This window comes from Sphaeramia orbicularis, chromosome 16, assembly GCF_902148855.1.
Source record: "Sphaeramia orbicularis chromosome 16, fSphaOr1.1, whole genome shotgun sequence".
NCBI classification, from domain to species: domain Eukaryota; kingdom Metazoa; phylum Chordata; class Actinopteri; order Kurtiformes; family Apogonidae; genus Sphaeramia; species Sphaeramia orbicularis.
Genome location: NC_043972.1, coordinates 18,232,171 through 18,248,530, shown reverse-complemented (window position 1 = coordinate 18,248,530; position 16,360 = coordinate 18,232,171). Strand labels below are relative to the sequence as shown.

General features: G+C 37.8%; 2 protein-coding genes across 4 annotated transcripts; both read left to right on the top strand.

The window, feature by feature from the left end:
- Positions 1–678: 678 nt before the first annotated feature.
- Positions 679–8,215, top strand: LOC115435033 (uncharacterized). 3 transcript variants are annotated; one of them, XM_030157206.1, is made up of 2 exons: positions 679–787; positions 2,637–4,243. In XM_030157206.1, the coding sequence occupies exons 1-2, from the start codon at positions 784–786 to the stop codon at positions 3,974–3,976; spliced, it is 1,344 nt and encodes a 447-aa protein (XP_030013066.1). In that variant the 5' UTR covers positions 679–783; the 3' UTR covers positions 3,977–4,243. The 3 variants fall into 3 exon arrangements, with proteins under 3 accessions (XP_030013066.1, XP_030013065.1, XP_030013064.1); XM_030157205.1 differs by lacking the exon at positions 2,637–4,243 and adding an exon at positions 6,238–8,215 and having other exon boundaries at positions 713–787; XM_030157204.1 differs by lacking the exons at positions 679–787; positions 2,637–4,243 and adding exons at positions 6,051–6,142; positions 6,238–8,215.
- A 2,442-nt stretch (positions 8,216–10,657) lies between these two features.
- Positions 10,658–14,790, top strand: LOC115435032 (uncharacterized). Its single transcript, XM_030157203.1, has 2 exons — positions 10,658–10,812; positions 12,476–14,790. The coding sequence occupies exons 1-2, from the start codon at positions 10,794–10,796 to the stop codon at positions 13,969–13,971; spliced, it is 1,515 nt and encodes a 504-aa protein (XP_030013063.1). The 5' UTR covers positions 10,658–10,793; the 3' UTR covers positions 13,972–14,790.
- The last annotated feature ends 1,570 nt before the right edge of the window (positions 14,791–16,360 follow it).

The following is a 16,360-nucleotide window of genomic DNA, read 5'->3' as shown; positions in this document are numbered from 1 at the left end:
TGCATATTCATTTCTATGATTTCACTGAACAACCTTAACCTCCTGAGACCCAGCAATGCATTTTTGTGTTTGGCAGCTTTATTGGAGAAAAAAAACGCTGTCTGCTGCAAAGTACATTTCATAAAAATGTTAAAAATGCATCTGAAAAAAACATTGCATTGTGCTGTTTCCGATACAGGCAAATATTTAATATAAAAAAGCCAAACTTGTACTTTCCTGGGTCTCAGGAGATTAATGCAGAAACTAAAATTCTCAATTTCATATAGTTTCTTTAAAATTTCACATATAATCCTGTCTCCTACTTGAAATAAGAAACTGATGATCAGTAAATTAAATATAGGAAAATACATGATTTATAATGATAAAATACAAAATTACAGGGGATAAAATTAGAAATAAATATTGATAAATCACTTAAGAAAGGTAAAATATACAGAAAATTTCACATGGGATCTGACATGAAAGTAGCGCTGGGTCTTTATGGGTTAACTATCTGTAGGTGCATGTAATCAAAGCCTACCTTATATCAAAACCGTACTTGAAATAGGATTTTAAAATATATAAACAACTTTTACAGATTCTGGGTGTACTGACACTTTAAAACAGAAACTAAAATGAAGGAATGTGGTTCTTGTCATGCGACAAAATGCTGTACAATCCCTCGTCATGCATTTGTATCTCACTTTCATTTCTGTACTTGTGTTCCACACAGTTCCACTTGCTGATTCAAGACAGTTTTCCTTTTTAAACAACTGATGGAAGAGTAAAGACTGAAGAACAAAAATGGGTAAGTTATTTATTAGTTAGTTGTTATTAGATTAAATGGACAGACTTGTAAGATAAGATTTGTTGTGGCGTGAAAGGCACATGTTGTTGCTTTACTAAACCTCTGTTGAGAGCAATGAATTAGAGACAGATCGGTTAATCTGCACTGAATGTTTTATAAACTATCAGTATCAGGACAAGTAGGCACCAGTGGGTGATGGGAAACAGAAAAAAGTAATGTTTAGTGATTTAGTAGCCTATTTTGTGATTCACTAATAATTTTACTATTTCTAATAAAGTGAAAAACATGCATTTCAGACATGCTTTCAGCGTAAAAACAGCTGATTACTTCTCAAAAACCTAGAGGAATACTTGTATATATTTTCTCTGTATTTTGTTTCTTGAACATATTCAATTCATTCCATTCTAAATTAAATAAGTTGAAGAACCATTTGCTTTTTCTAACAATGACTGAATTTACAAAAGGTCTAAATCATGGGACGAAAAATAACAGTTTCTACTTTCAATTTTTTTTTTTTTTTAAATCATCTTAAAAACCACAAACCCAATTGTATCAGTGTGTCTGCTAACTCAGACAATCAGGCCATAATTGTCAAAAGCAGTGAGTGTCTCATTTTTAGATTCTGAGCCAATTCACTGTGACTACATAAAATGTACTAAAATGTCTAAAATCCACCACTACAGCAGTTGAAGGTAAATGTACTTGATTATCACTAGTTAAACTGAGTATGAGACTCACAGACCACTGACAGATTTAATAATAGTTCTGCTAATAGTTCAGTAATTGTTTAGTTTCCACTGTATGTTTTTTGTATAACTTTTACTAACAATTTTTAAGTGTTAAGCATGTTTTAGCTGCCTTCTATTGTACACACAGTTCTTGGTTAACCCATAAAGATTCAGTACTACTTTTGTTGCAGTTCCCAAATTTTTTCTCTATGTCTTAATCTTTTAAATTCTGTTTCCACCACTTGGAAATGATTGACAGTTAAATCATCAATGGTACATCTATGACCTGACTTTTGATTTAAGGTTTATACAAAGATTTATTCTTGAGTTAAGAAAACAGAAGGATTTATTCTTGAGTTATTCTTGAGTTAAGAAAACATGAATGATCCAATGAAACATTAAAGCATTTACCAAAAGGTATGTTTTCATATTGTGACTATATATTTTTTAATATCTTTTATCTATCTTAAGACTATGACCATTTATTCTAAAATTTCCTTTTTATTTTGAGGTTTTTTTTTAGTGTAAATCATGTATTTTCCTATATTTAATTCATTTATCATGTAGATGTTCATAAAAGCTCAGATTAAATTCAAAGGTTATTATATCGGAAACAGAGAAAACTGAAGAAAAAGTGACTTTTTCGGCAAAATATATCATTAACTGAACATAAAAACAAGTGTCTCCATCCACTGTCATTGATCCAACTCTATGGGTTTTACTCATGAATCAGTGTTGAGAAGATGATGGTGTTTCCACGTTCACTAGGGAGCCTCTGAACGTCTAAATCGGTCACACCTGATGACCATGAAAAGATGACAAACTGCATTTTACACCAATTATTTACATGTATTGATAGGATTAGTGGATCAACAGGTATTAAACATCTTACATCAGTAGATGGTCTTGGCTACCAATGGCTGTTTGGGTTTTTATGGGTTAAAAGCCCAGTGTAGTTTCTTAAATTTATATATAACAGCGACACTAAGTGACTCAAACCAGAGGCGTTTTGACTGTTTTCTACAAAGAAAGTCACTGTCTGCCCTGTGCCTGGAAACAACTTAATGGTTAAATCAAGGACAAATACAAAAAAATTAAATGTGTACTTTTATTTCTAATAGATGTACTTCTGGGAGTTCCGCTGAAAGTAATCGCTGCAACTTTAACTCTCAACATGGCAGCAGAGAAGGCAGTAAAGGTCTTATCTGTGACCTGGTATCCTCAGGCTCACCGTCTCACCAAAGTAATCGGTCTGCATGGACTGTCATCTTTCTTGGGCTGCTTCGGACTCGGTCTGGCTTTCTTATCCGTAGCCTGTGGGATCTCATTCGGCTTGGTTGTCACTGAGGCATTAATGAAGAGACAGCTGACATCTTTGCTGACAACGGTGTGCATTGGGCTCTCAGTTTGTCTGGGATGCGGACTGGCAGGACAGATCATCGGACTGATCTCTATCACGCTGATGACTCTGGGACTGAAAGGTCTCTTTGTGACGGGCTTCATCCTCAGCTTCGCCTTACTCCTCATATGTCGGAAAACAAACAATCTGAGAATGACACCGTCCAGAATGCTCGTCTTATTTGGGATGACATTCATGACCATGCATCTCTCAGTTTGCTCAGGTCATAACTTTAATAGTATCATTATATTCACTGTGATCCCAGCAGTGTGTCTAATGGGTTTTCTTGCTGATAGAGTTGCCTTCAGGAAGTCCAGTGCATACATAATAGTTAGCTTTATCTTTCTAGTGCCAATCACAGGAATTGTGATAGGAATCGGGACCATGAAGTATTCCCTAAAACATTCCTATATCATGGAAACAGTTAACACAGTTAAATATCTGGTGTATGGAGTACAGATGTTAACTGGACTGATAGGTGCTACAAGAGGGGCTCTGACAGCCAGCTCCTGGGAGGAAGAAGCAGTTAGAGGCCTGTCTTTGTGGATTTGTGGACCTGCAGCTGTGATTCTATACAATCTAGACATAGGTTCCCCAGACCTAAACCTTCACAGCCTCTTTCGGGAGTATCTCGGTGCAGGAGGAGAACTTGGGCTGATATCAGGTTTTGCTGGAGCTTCTGGGATCTCTCTGGGTCTGACAGTCAGAAGAGCGCAGAAAACCTGTCCTGCTGTGATAGCGCTGATGGTTGGGTTTTTGGCTGTAGTTGCAATTAACTATTTCCTCCCTTCCAACAGTATAGTCATACTTGTAATCTGTCCTTTTGCCCTCTGGCTCCTGAACACTACGGAGAACACACAGGAGCACATCCACAGGGACAAAGTGGATGCTATACAGGAGGCTGCTCTGGATTCTGCTATACTAGGTAGAGTCATGATGGGGGCCGTGGTTGTGGGCGTGGCCGGACTCCTGACGGCCGCTCTGGGATCTGCAGGATTTTATGGAGTTATTTTCAGTCTCCTGGTAGCAACGTGGAACGCATTTAGAATATCTTCTGAATAGGGTTCATATGTCAATAGCCTTACATACAATGAGGACGATGAGGTGCCAAACATCCTCATCCTTGATATGATGAAGGTACTGCACATGGGCCATAAGAGGTCATTTAAATAAAAACATTTAGATATTTAGTTGAAAATGAACCCATAATATTTAGGATTGAATATTTACCCTGCCCCCCAAAGGGGAGGCGAGGGGTATTGTTTTTGGTTGGTTTGTTTGTATGTTTGTTTGTTTGTTAACACTTTAGCAGCAAAACTATTAGTTGAATTCACACCAGATTGGGTTTAAAGATTGCCAGTGACCCAGAATAGATGTGGTTACATTTTGGGAAAGTAGGTCAAAGTTTACATTTTTTATTAATTTTTAACCCCCCCCCCCCCCCATGCTCTAGTAATGGGTGAAATTTCAAATGTCTATAAAAAAAACATCCATTTGGTTTCAATTTACTTCAAACTTGGCACATATATAGAGGCAATTGATGTGCCGATATTAGCACACCCATAGACATGATGACATCAACTGGATCGATGCCAAAATAAGATATAATACATGCATGGGGTGGGGTTTGTTGTGCCTGGGACCACTTATATTAAACAGTAATCAGAGGTAATTAGTCGAGAGTCGAGAGATTCAGGTTTCATGATATTGTTCATTCATCTGGTGCATTTTTTGATGTTACATTTTATCACTGGTTGGTAAATGGAGGACATTGTTCGTGTGGAAGTACTTGAAAATGAAGGGGTTACTTTCAGGTTTATAAGGCTTTTGTTATGCACTGTCAAACAGCCAGGAAAAAGACTTAACAATTCAATATGTGCTATTAATAGCTTTATTTGTTGCACTTTTGTTATTTTGACAATTTTTACTTGTAAAAATTACTTTACACTGTATTACTTCAGGCCCATGTGCACTGATATAATAAATAAATAAATAAATAAATAAATAAATAAATAAATAATTCATAAATAAAATCAGTGTTGTGATTTAAGAATTTGAGTGGAGATTTTCTGACTAGGCTGTTGCATTCTCATCCCTAAGAGTGGCAGTTATATATAAACACACACTGTCCTCATCCATCCATCCACCCACCCACCTATTAAGATACAAATCTTTGGATAGTGGGAAGAACCTGGAGTTCCTGAAGAGAACCCATACAGACCTGGGGAGAACATGCAACACATAAACTCAAGTTATATATAATATTGTATCATAACAAGGTTGGTATTTGTCATTGCTTACACAGTACAATCACCACTGCCAAAGAAACAACTTAGAAAACATTTCTGCATTTTTGAATACATTTTCAAATAAATGTAATTATCTAGTATTTGTATTCTTAAGTAAAATATATTTTTGTATATTTTTAGTCTCTGCAGTTACATTAGTTTATGTTAGGCTTCCACAGATTAACAGAGTTTGAGGGAGTTCCTGCTTATCACAAAACCACAACTAAAAAGTCTGTTATTTATCGTAGGAGGAGCACAAACCAAACACTTCCTGATACTGATTTTTATTTAGTTTTGTTGTCACTGCTGAGCTGGACTTAAATACTCTGCTGTGCCAAAAGCAAATTCCACCAACCTTCCTCATACAAGCATTACTGTGATTTTGCTTCTGAGCTTTTATTGTGAAAGGCCAACACATGGTAGTGATCTTGTAGCTTTCACAGCTATAGCTTCCTGGTTCTAATATGAACTATTAATGTTCTTATTTTATATCCCTTGTAAATACATAGCATTGGACTACAATACTAAGGCAAACTTAATTTTAAGATATTGTATAAAGTTAAAAGAGTTGTACGACTTTTATTTTTTAAACTACCTCTATTGTTGAGGTACCTGTCTACCTGTCCACAGCTTTGTACTCTGTAATTATTAGTTACTGAGAGACTTCCATGAATAGATTATGATGCATAGCAGATGCATCTAATGGTTCTTGTTCCATTGTTGTATTGTTGCTTTTACCGGAATACTTCTTGGACTAGTCAAACTAGAACCTATAATTTGACAGTATACAGTGTTGTCACAGCACAACCTCCTTTACCTTTGTCATGCATTAGTGTCTTAGTTTTACTTTCAGTCCCAGATTTCCATTCGACACTACACCTGCCTTTTTAACTAACTGATGGAAGACTGACAACTAAAGAACAAGAAGCCACACAAATGGGTAAATTATTGCTAGCTTTGCATTAGATTTGAACCAGGACAGATTTATAGGACAACATTTACTGATAAAAGCTGTATTTTTTTGTTTTATGACAGACTTACTACTGGGAGTGCCACTGAAAGTGATCGCTGCAACCTTTACACTCAACCTGGCAGCAGCAAAGGCAGTGCAGGTGATATCTGTGACCTGGTATCCTCAGGCTCTCGCACTCGCAGACATAACCGGTTTGGATGGATTGTCATCCTTCTTGGCCTGTTTTGGACTCGGCCTGGCGTTCTTAACTGTGGCATGTGGGATCGCATTTGGCTCTGGTGTGACAGCGGCGGCTATGACGAGGCAGCCCTGGCCTTTACTGCAAACGGTGTGCACTGGACTTTCAGTTTGCATAGGATGTGGACTGGCAGGTGCATTCATTGGACTGATCTCGATCACTCTGATGACTCTGGGAGTGAGGGGTCTTTTCGTGACGGGCTTCATCCTCAGCTTATCTTTACTCGTCATATGTCAAAAACAAAGAAATAACCCGCAAATGACAGCAGCCAGAATAGTCGTCCTGCTCGTGGTGACATTCATGACCATACATTTAACAGTTTACTTTGGACATAACTTTGATAATCTTGTTGTTTTCACTTTGTTTCCAGCTGTTTATCTCATGTATTTTCTTGCTGATAAAGTCGCCTTAAGGAATCCCAGCAGATACATCATACTTAGCTTCACGCTGCTGATTCCACTCACTGGAATCATTGTTGGAATAGGGATCAGTAAGTATTCCCTGAGATATCCAATCTTAATTGAAGCTGTTGGTGCAGTACAATCTGTGGTGTATACAGTAGAGATGTTCATTGGACTGACAGGTGTGATAATAGGGGCTCTAACAGCCAAATCCTGGGAGGAAGAAGCCATTAGGGGGCTGCCTTTGTTGATTTGTGGTCCTGCAGCTGTGATCCTATCCAACATAGACGAAAACTCCCAACACTTCAGCCTTCACAGCCTCTTTCAGGAGTTCCTCGGTGCAGGAGGAGAACTTGGACTGATATCAGGATTTGCTGGAGCTTCCGGGATCTCTCTGGGTCTGACGGTTGGAGCAATGCAAACAGATTATCCCCCTGTTATAGTGGTGATACAAGGGGGAGTGGTTGCGATTGTTCTCAAGAGTATCCTTCCATCATTTAATGTAATCATGCTTGTGATTTGTCCATTAGTTCTCTGGATAAAAAGCATGATGCAAGATACACAGGTGCGCGACTACAGGGACAAAGTGACCGTTTTACAGGAGGCTGTTCTAAATTCTGTTGTATTGGGTGAAGTCATGATGGGAGCTACACTTGTGGGGGTGGCTGGACTCCTGACGGTTGCTCTGGGATCAGCAGGGTCGTATGGGGTTGTAATAGCTCTCCTGGTAGCATCGGGGCAGGCGTACACGGTTTCTAAAGAAATCTGACAAAAAGGATGATGGTGTTAACATGTCAGTATGAACATCATCATCCTTATCTAATGAAGTTACTGATGTTTTAATAAGTTTCAACCAAAGCATCGATTTTTATCTGAAAAAGAAATCAGAACAAATCAGATCCACAAGGTTTTAAATTGCATGCTATTCTAGTTGTATTTGATGCATGTTGGATGCTTTATTAGCTATAACACAAAGGATGCTAATTTAAATGGGTTCTATGTAGTATTGATTTTCGAAACTCTCAACAGCATATGGAAATCTCATATCATAACACACAGGACTACCAAAACCACCACTGACTCAACTTTATGTATCCACAGATGGTTTCACACTGAATATGTATAAAGTTCATTGTTTACACATATCTGTATTATGGTATTATCAAGTTTTCATCTTTAAACTATGTTCAAAACGACAATAGTCGCTTTTCCATTGACCCTCAAATTGCATGAATATAACTTGCGCATAAAAATGTACCTAATGGAAAAATGACAATTTCGCCTAAACTCGATGAAAAGTTTTGGCTCTGGCAAGGGGTGGTTTTTCGGGTGTAGCACAATTGGTATATCACGGAAAACTGCAATGGAAAGACCTTCTTCCACAAGTAGAGTCAGGTGAATAAAAAAAAAAACTGATGTTGACGGATGTTACAACAAGCAAAGAAAAAGAGTTTTAAAAGAAACATGGTGCGATATGTGTGAGCACACCAGGAAATTGAATCATTTTTTAATTTAGTTCGGGATAGAGGGGTAATATATAATAATAATGAATATATCTGTAAATCAAAACCAACATAACACACTTCTTTTTTTTGACATTTAATAAATATCAGTGAAGTTTTGCACATACAGGGTGGGGAAGCAAAATGTACAATATTTTGAGGCAGGGATTGAAAGACAGTGTATGACCAGTTAGTTTATTAAAAGTCATGAGAATTTATTTGCCACAAGAAAATTGACATAATAGAAAATGTTTTTATTCTATGTGTCCTCCTTCTTTCTCAATAACTGCCTTCACACGCTTCCTGAAACTTGTGCAAGTGTTCCTCAAATATTCGGGTGACAACTACTCCCATTCTTCTTTAATAATATCTTCCAGACTTTCTCGTAATAGTTTTGCTCATAGTCATTCTCTTCTTTACATTATAAACAGTCTTTATGGACACTCTAACTATTTTTGAAATCTCCTTTGGTGTGACGAGTGCATTCAGCAAATCACACACTCTTTGACGTTTGCTTTCCTGATTACTCATATGGGCAAAAGTTTCTGAAAAGGTATGGATAATAGTGTTAGGTATGATTATGACATCAATATATGTTTGGTTTCAAAACAATTGACGTAGTGCCTGCTGAGAAAAAACAACTAAATGTTCATTGTAAATTTTGCTTCCCCACCCTGTATGTCCAATGGAAAAGCCACTAGTGTGTCACATGCTGCCTCAGCTGATAGTTTACATTATAGCTCTGTTAGCTTAGCTCCGTTTTTAGACAGAAAACAGCCACAGTAAAACCACAGATCACCTCCGTATTCTAAAGGGTTTATGTTGTCAGTAGCCGCATTAAAAATCTGTTTGGACAAACGGTGAACCTACTGTGCATAATAACGTGGTGATGTAACTTTATACCATCATAAGCATCATAATCAAACTCACTCACATAGAAGAAACACTTCCATTTCATTTAGAGCTGTGTCCAATGGTGAAACCAACAACAGTGCATCTAGCTTTTATCACTTTGTCACTTTCTTTGCCTATAAAAGTTGTTTCATTAGGGTTCTCATCCCATCACATCATCTCAGCTATTTATTGTACAATATATTGATAATTTTAGATCATTTTCTAATATATGAAAGTGGAAATATTACATATTGCCTCTTTAATGATTCACAATTTGCACAATATTTCCTTCACCTGTCTGTGGATGGGTTATTAATTTGCACCACAGCATAGCAAGCATGTTCTCCTTGTAGTCTGATTAGGTTCATACTGTCTACTAGAACTTATAAAGATTTCTTTTTCTTTTTTGTCAGCCATCTGTCTGACAAAAAAAAAAAAAAATCTTTATATGTTCTCCTTGTGTCTGGGTTCTCTCCAGATACTCCAGCTCTCCCTCTGTTAAACATATGGCTGCAGAAGAAAACACAGTGTTATTGGTTTGACTTTATTTTAATTTCTGAATAATACAAAGGTGTACTTACCAAATTATAATAATTTTATGTTTATTCAGTTGGGGAGTGGAAGGAGATATGGAAAATTACTGTATGTGTTTGGAGTTTTATGAACTTTATATGGCTCATTTTGCACAAATGGAATTATCTGGTGTTTGAATTAATTATTTATATTTAATAAAATAATTGAGATAATAAAAATGTTTGTTGCTGATCATTTTGAAATGTTTATTGTTTTTGTTTTAAGATTGTTTGGGTCAAAACACAGTAATGTCCCATCAGAGAGGAAACTTTAACTGATTGCCATTCCAACATTTATTTCAATATAAAGTAGCTCCTTGTTTTGGATAATCCCTTATGGTCAAACTAAAACAAAAATGAATTTAAAAGTAAAAATGTGGGTCATTTAACAACACTAATCTGTCAAATTGTCTATGAAATGTCCCGTCAGAGAGATTTCAAATACCGTGTTTTGACCCTTAAACAAAATCTGAGTGGAGAAAATTTGAAATCAGTGTTATTCATTCATTCATTCATTCATTCATGCATGCATGCATAAATACAGAAATAAACCATCATAATAAATGTACATATTTCTGTCTTGTGTAATGTTTTTTCAACACTGCTTCTCATACTTTGCAGGTGAGTGTGTGGTCCGTTACCTTTTGACCTAAACTTCACCCATATCTCAGAGAGCATCTTCTTCCTTCAAAAATACAGGTGGAAAACAGTAAATGACAGGAGGGGTTCATCACGTGGGGATGACAGATGGTCGATTGTACAGGAATGCTGCTGGGTGACACTGAAACCCAGCAGAGATCAGAGAGATTAGGACACCTGAGGGCTGGATACAGGGAGGACAAACCGGTAGTGGGTGTGGCCTGTGTGGACTGCCATTGTATAAACAGACAGAAGCGAGCACCTGACGCAGGAACACTCAATGTGGAGTAGAGATTGATTTGGGAACAGCAGAACAATTTCTTTTACTTCAGCTTGAAAAGAATCTTCAATCAATTCTTCTGTCCGAAAAGCATGGCGCATTCTAAACACGGTAACTACTAGCATTTTATTCCCATTCATCTCTGCAAAAGTGTGTTTTTTTTCTCGTTTTGCTTTTCAGGACAAAATAAGCAGTGAGCACATTTTATTGTAGCTGCATTAATTTGCATTTGTATTTTTTATTGTAGGTTTTACATGATGCACAGATTCCACTACACTTTTAATTTTGTTTTACTTGTTACAATGATAACAAAGATATTGTATTGTATTCTTTTGTATTCTATTCTATATATGTAGCATATTTATGTGTTGAATGCTATTCTCTCAGATATTATAATCACATTTAAAGTATTCTGACTTAATTTTGATGGACATAATTGCACAACTCTCCTCATGTGTACTTCTGCTGTATATTTTATTGTATTCTGCAGTATTTCTATTACACCTTATACTTTGTTACTTTCTTAAACCTCCATTATCACAGTCATAACTCACGTGGATGGTGGAAACAGATAGGGATCATGGCAGCGTGCTGGTTAAACCTGATAAACCAGACCAGTGGTGGAAGAAGTATTCAGGTCTTTTACTTAAGTGCTGATAGCAAAACATTAAAATACTCCACTACAAGTAAAAGTTATGTATTGAAAACCTTACTTGAATAAAAATGTACAAGCGTAGTAAACTACAAGTGAGCACGGTTCAGTAAAATGATCAGGTTTTGGTTATGATATTTAATGTTTTTGATTCATTTTGATGTTGCATTGATGTGCATGTTGCATCTTTGTGTTAATATTTAAGTTTGTTTTTTTTTTTTACCTACTTTATAAACTGTTGCTGTTTTAATTTACAGCAATGCATCATATTCTTTAAGATCATTCTATATTTGTTGGTTACATGTTTTCAGCTTTGTGACAAAACATTTTCCTGTGAACACAAGAGATCATTTAGCATTTAGGATCATTTCATTCTTCCCTTTAACGCCAACATTAAACACTGACATACATGAAGACACATAGTTTTGATTGGAACTAAAGTTGTCACACAGATGTAATATTTTATTATTTAATTTATCTACATATTTAAATTTAATTATTTGCTCCTGAGATGTTTTTTTCCCCCTACATTTACTTCATATAATATTCCAGGTGGGTTTAACAAATACACATATTTCAGTATTGTATTCCCCAATTTCTAAACAATACCACAATATAACATTAACAGTATGTTTACATACACAATGATTGTCAAAGTATGTTTTCCCTATTTCCAAAACAGTCAGTTTTACAAATATTACAGTTTAGTTACGATAAAAATTAATATTCTTCTATTATTCCTGTTTACATGCAACTGTGCATAACCATTAAATAATCTGTGACCATTTGTTAATAACTCTAACAACTACATGTAAAATACACCATTAGCACCATTATTAAACACAGTTTTCTTGTGGAAGCAGTGATTGCTGGGTACTTTAAAGGTGTGTTAGTTATTTCTTAAACTGTCTGCTCTAAGGCACAAATGTTATCATGGAACTGATCTTAAAAATCCACTTGTGCAACATTAGAAAAACTCAAACTACAGGCTGATCCAGTCGAACAGTCCATGTGTTCATCATACAGCTCAGTCATGTTGAACTGCATGTGAGTGCTAAAGTCGTATAACGGCTGGAATTACTTGTTGGATTTGTCACAACATGTGTTATTGTCATGTTTCAGGAGCTCAGAGCCCTTTAATGGAGGCTGCTGTGGGGTTTGCACTGGGAGCAGTGGGAGGCTGCATACTGGGAGCCACAGAGGACCCTGTAGACCAGTCTCTGTCAGTGATGACTTCAGCAGGTCCTCTGAAGCCGGTGATGGAGGAGGTCCGCACAGTGGGCCCTCTAGGACTGGGGACCCTTATCGGATCTACAGCGCTGACCACGGCGATGACTTCAGTTGTAGCCGGTGTGATTCTCGCAGCGTTGACGGCTTCAGTGTTTGTGACCACAAGGAGCTGCGGAGCCTCACAGATAAACACTGTCAGCTTGTGGGTGTCAGCAGGACTTGCCGGTGCTATTGGAACCACAATGAGCGGAGCCACATTTGGGTTTTTCGTTGAGTGGATTGTGAAGACCTACGGCATGGTAGGCCTTCTGTGGGCGCTGAGTGTATTTGCTGTCCTCAAACCGCAGCTCCATTTTGTGTTCAAGCTCCTGTGGAAGCAGGGAGAGGCATGTTGCACTCTGGGATCTGCAGGTTGGGCCAGGGAGAGGGAACAGATCGAGATTAAAGAGTCCCAGCAGAGACACAGGGTGACTCTGCAGATAGAGCAGCAGATCCTGACTCTGGAGAAGGAAGGGGACGTCAGCGGGATACAGGACCGGACGATGTGGGATGTTGAGCGAAGGCAAAGAGAGGAGCTCAAGAGGAGGAAGACCGAGAGTGAAGAAGCAGAGATGGAGCAAAGAAGCATCCAAGACTGGATCAATACTGTGGTGATCAAATTTGTGGATTTCATGGCTTTCTCTGGCATACCAATGACTGTGGTTACCATAGTTACTTCACTGTTTGGGGTGTTTGGTTTTGGTAGGCATCCGATTGTGATTATTGTACTTTTGGCTTTAGTTGCAATCATCGGCTATTTGCTACTGAAATCAAATGACTTTAAGTTCTGGATGTTGGTGGGGTGCTTAGGAATGTTCACCACATTCGTCGTCGCCATGCTCACCCTACACGCCAGTCAGACGGTCGTATTAAAAGCCATGAAAATGGAAGCAAAAGGATTCAACCAGTCCAGATCAGACATCAGCACTCGTATTAACATCCAGTCTTCGCTTGAAGCTTTGAATGCCGGTTTCTTCGTGGCGAGGGTCTTTCAGTTGGGTTTGGGGGCTACAGTCGGGGGGCCACTGGTGAGGCACGGTGTAGGGGAGGGTAGAGTTATAGTCGGGGCTGCTTTAGTGGCAGGGGGGTTACTGGTGGGAGTGGAGGTGTTAGAGCCGGTGCTGGGTGAAGGTGGGAAAGCGGGGGCACTGCTGGGGGTGGTGGGGGCAGCGGGGGTGTCGGCGGGCGCAGCGGCTGCTTTGGCTGGAACCTGGTCCTCATGGTGCGGGACTGTAGCAACTTTTGCAGGGTTGGTAATGGGAGCATTTACTCTGGGAAAATGGCATTTTGTCAACATTGGACTGCAGTTACCTGTAGCGTATATATTTGCATTAACCAACCCATTTTGACACATGTAATGACGATTAGGCTACGAACACACCGTTATGATCTTTTAAAATATTCAACGTTTGCTATGTTTACACTCAGCATCACCACTACTTTTGTAAATGCTGTTTTAGTGCAGGAATCAACTGGAAAATACAGTCAGGACAGATAAAAACTTTTGACACAGACACCTGAATTTACCTCATGAGATCTTTTGTCACTAATGTTGTGTCCTTCACTGATTCATTCACCTGAAAACAAGACATGAAACTTAACTACCAGCTGTTAATTCAGGATGGACAGTAAACTACAGCTGTTTCTGTCCTTGTTGTCTCTCTTGGCAGCTGTTGTACTGGTATATTCTGCATTCTATGATGCATCTGATGACATTAACATGAGGTGAGATGTTATTTGAGCAAACTGCAGTTTTATCAACTCCCCTGGTGACATGATATGTGTTTTAAAGGAGTGATATTTTGCTTTTTTTTTTAAAAATGGAATTATGGATTTTAAAACATTTCCCTGTGGTCTACACTGGGGCGCCGCCAGCAATTGTGAGCCCCATGAAAACTAAACGATGTGGGCCCTTTATACAATTCAGTATCTTGGGGGGGAATGGGGAGGTGATATGTACGTGGGGTAGGGGCAGCAGTTATATACATGGGGGTGCTTTCCATAACTAACATAACTAATGCTAGCGTGAAGCAAAAGTCAAAGTCAACATGCTTTCAACGTCCAGCTACCGGCTTCTATGCCTCTATTATACAGTGGACCTTAAAATAAATTTTACGACTTCTAACCTGTATCCACTGGGCCCCCTCCACTGCTCTATGGACCCCCCCAAGATGCTGGGCCCCATGAATTTATCATGTTTACCTCCCCTTTACGGCACCCCAGGGTCTAAATAAACTGTAAATGCTATGCTTGGGTCAGAATTCTTCATTAATTCAACTCCACAGGTCCATTTTCAACCCTATTTCTGAGTAATGACACCAGAAAGGTCGTTTTGAGCGCTGGCCCTTTAAATGCACATGAGCCACTTCAAGCCCCACCCCCTCCAGGTTGTTGACTGTGCTGGTCTGTCCCGTCCAACCAACAACTGAATATTTTAAGTAATCAGCTCGAAGTTTGGACATATTTTCAGTTTTTCTACAACTAGCTGCTGCTGACAAACAATTATATTACTCGGAGAAATGTTTGTTGGAAGTCTTGACCGTATATGTGCAAATGTTGTGACGTAACTAGTTATAGATGTAGCAAGTTAAGTGGGTTGTAGAAATCCACTCGATTTTTGCCAAAATGAATAGAAAGATAGTTTTGCAGCACCTGGAGGGTTCACATTCAAACTTTTTGAACTGTTAGGGTCCAAATACACAAATAAATGTACCAAAGACTAATAAAAGTAGGTTTAGCAAAATATGACCCCTTTAAGTTGAGATATTCGGAGATTATTTCCTCAATGTCACAAAAATCTTTGTGCAGACAGGATAATTTTCACTTTACATTCTGTTTTAATATTAAAATGTATTAGTGTGGATGTAGCTTTAGCTTTTAAAAGGATCCTAAAGTCATGAGATCAATGTCCAGAAACAATCAGCTGTTTAAAGACACAGTAAATTCATCAAAATAAAGTGGTTTGAATTGAATAATATTATGAATATGCACTAATATCTAATGTTCAGAAACGTAAAAAACTGAGTGAAGACATATGCAAACTTATGACCTACTCTGAAGTTTTATCTATATTTAGGATGTTTATTATAAATTCAGTATTTAATATACACTACCAGGCAAAAGTTTGGACTCACCTGGTTTTTCTTTATTTTTATGACTATTTATATTGTAGATTCTCACTGAAGACATCAAAACTATGACTGAACACATATGGAATTATGTAGTTAAAAAAGATGTGACAAAACTCAAAACATGTTTTATATTTTAGATTCTTCAAAATAGCCACGTTTTGCTTTTATTACTGCTTTGTGCATTCTTGGCATTCTCTCGATGAGCTTCATGAGGTAGTCACCTGAAATGTTTTCCAAAAGTCTGGAAGGAGTTCCAAATGATGCTGAGCACTTGTTGGCCATCTGTGGTCCATCTCATGTCATTTAAATGAGAAGGTGAGTCCAAACTTTTGCCTGGTAGTGTATAAAAATGCATTTTGGAGACTGAATGTAATTTGAATGGCGAAAGTCTTAATTTTGTTTTTCAGGTCTTTTTTTTTTCTTTTTTTTTTTTAAACAATCTGATGAATCTATTTTTCTTATTTATCAGTTCCTTTCCATATTAAACTTTAGTAATGCTGTGATGAGGTTTCAGATCAGTCTGTTCACTAAATGACTGACTTCAGTGAAAGAAATATGCTCATGATTCATCTTTCCTCATGTCTCATAGTGGATGTGATCAGTGAGA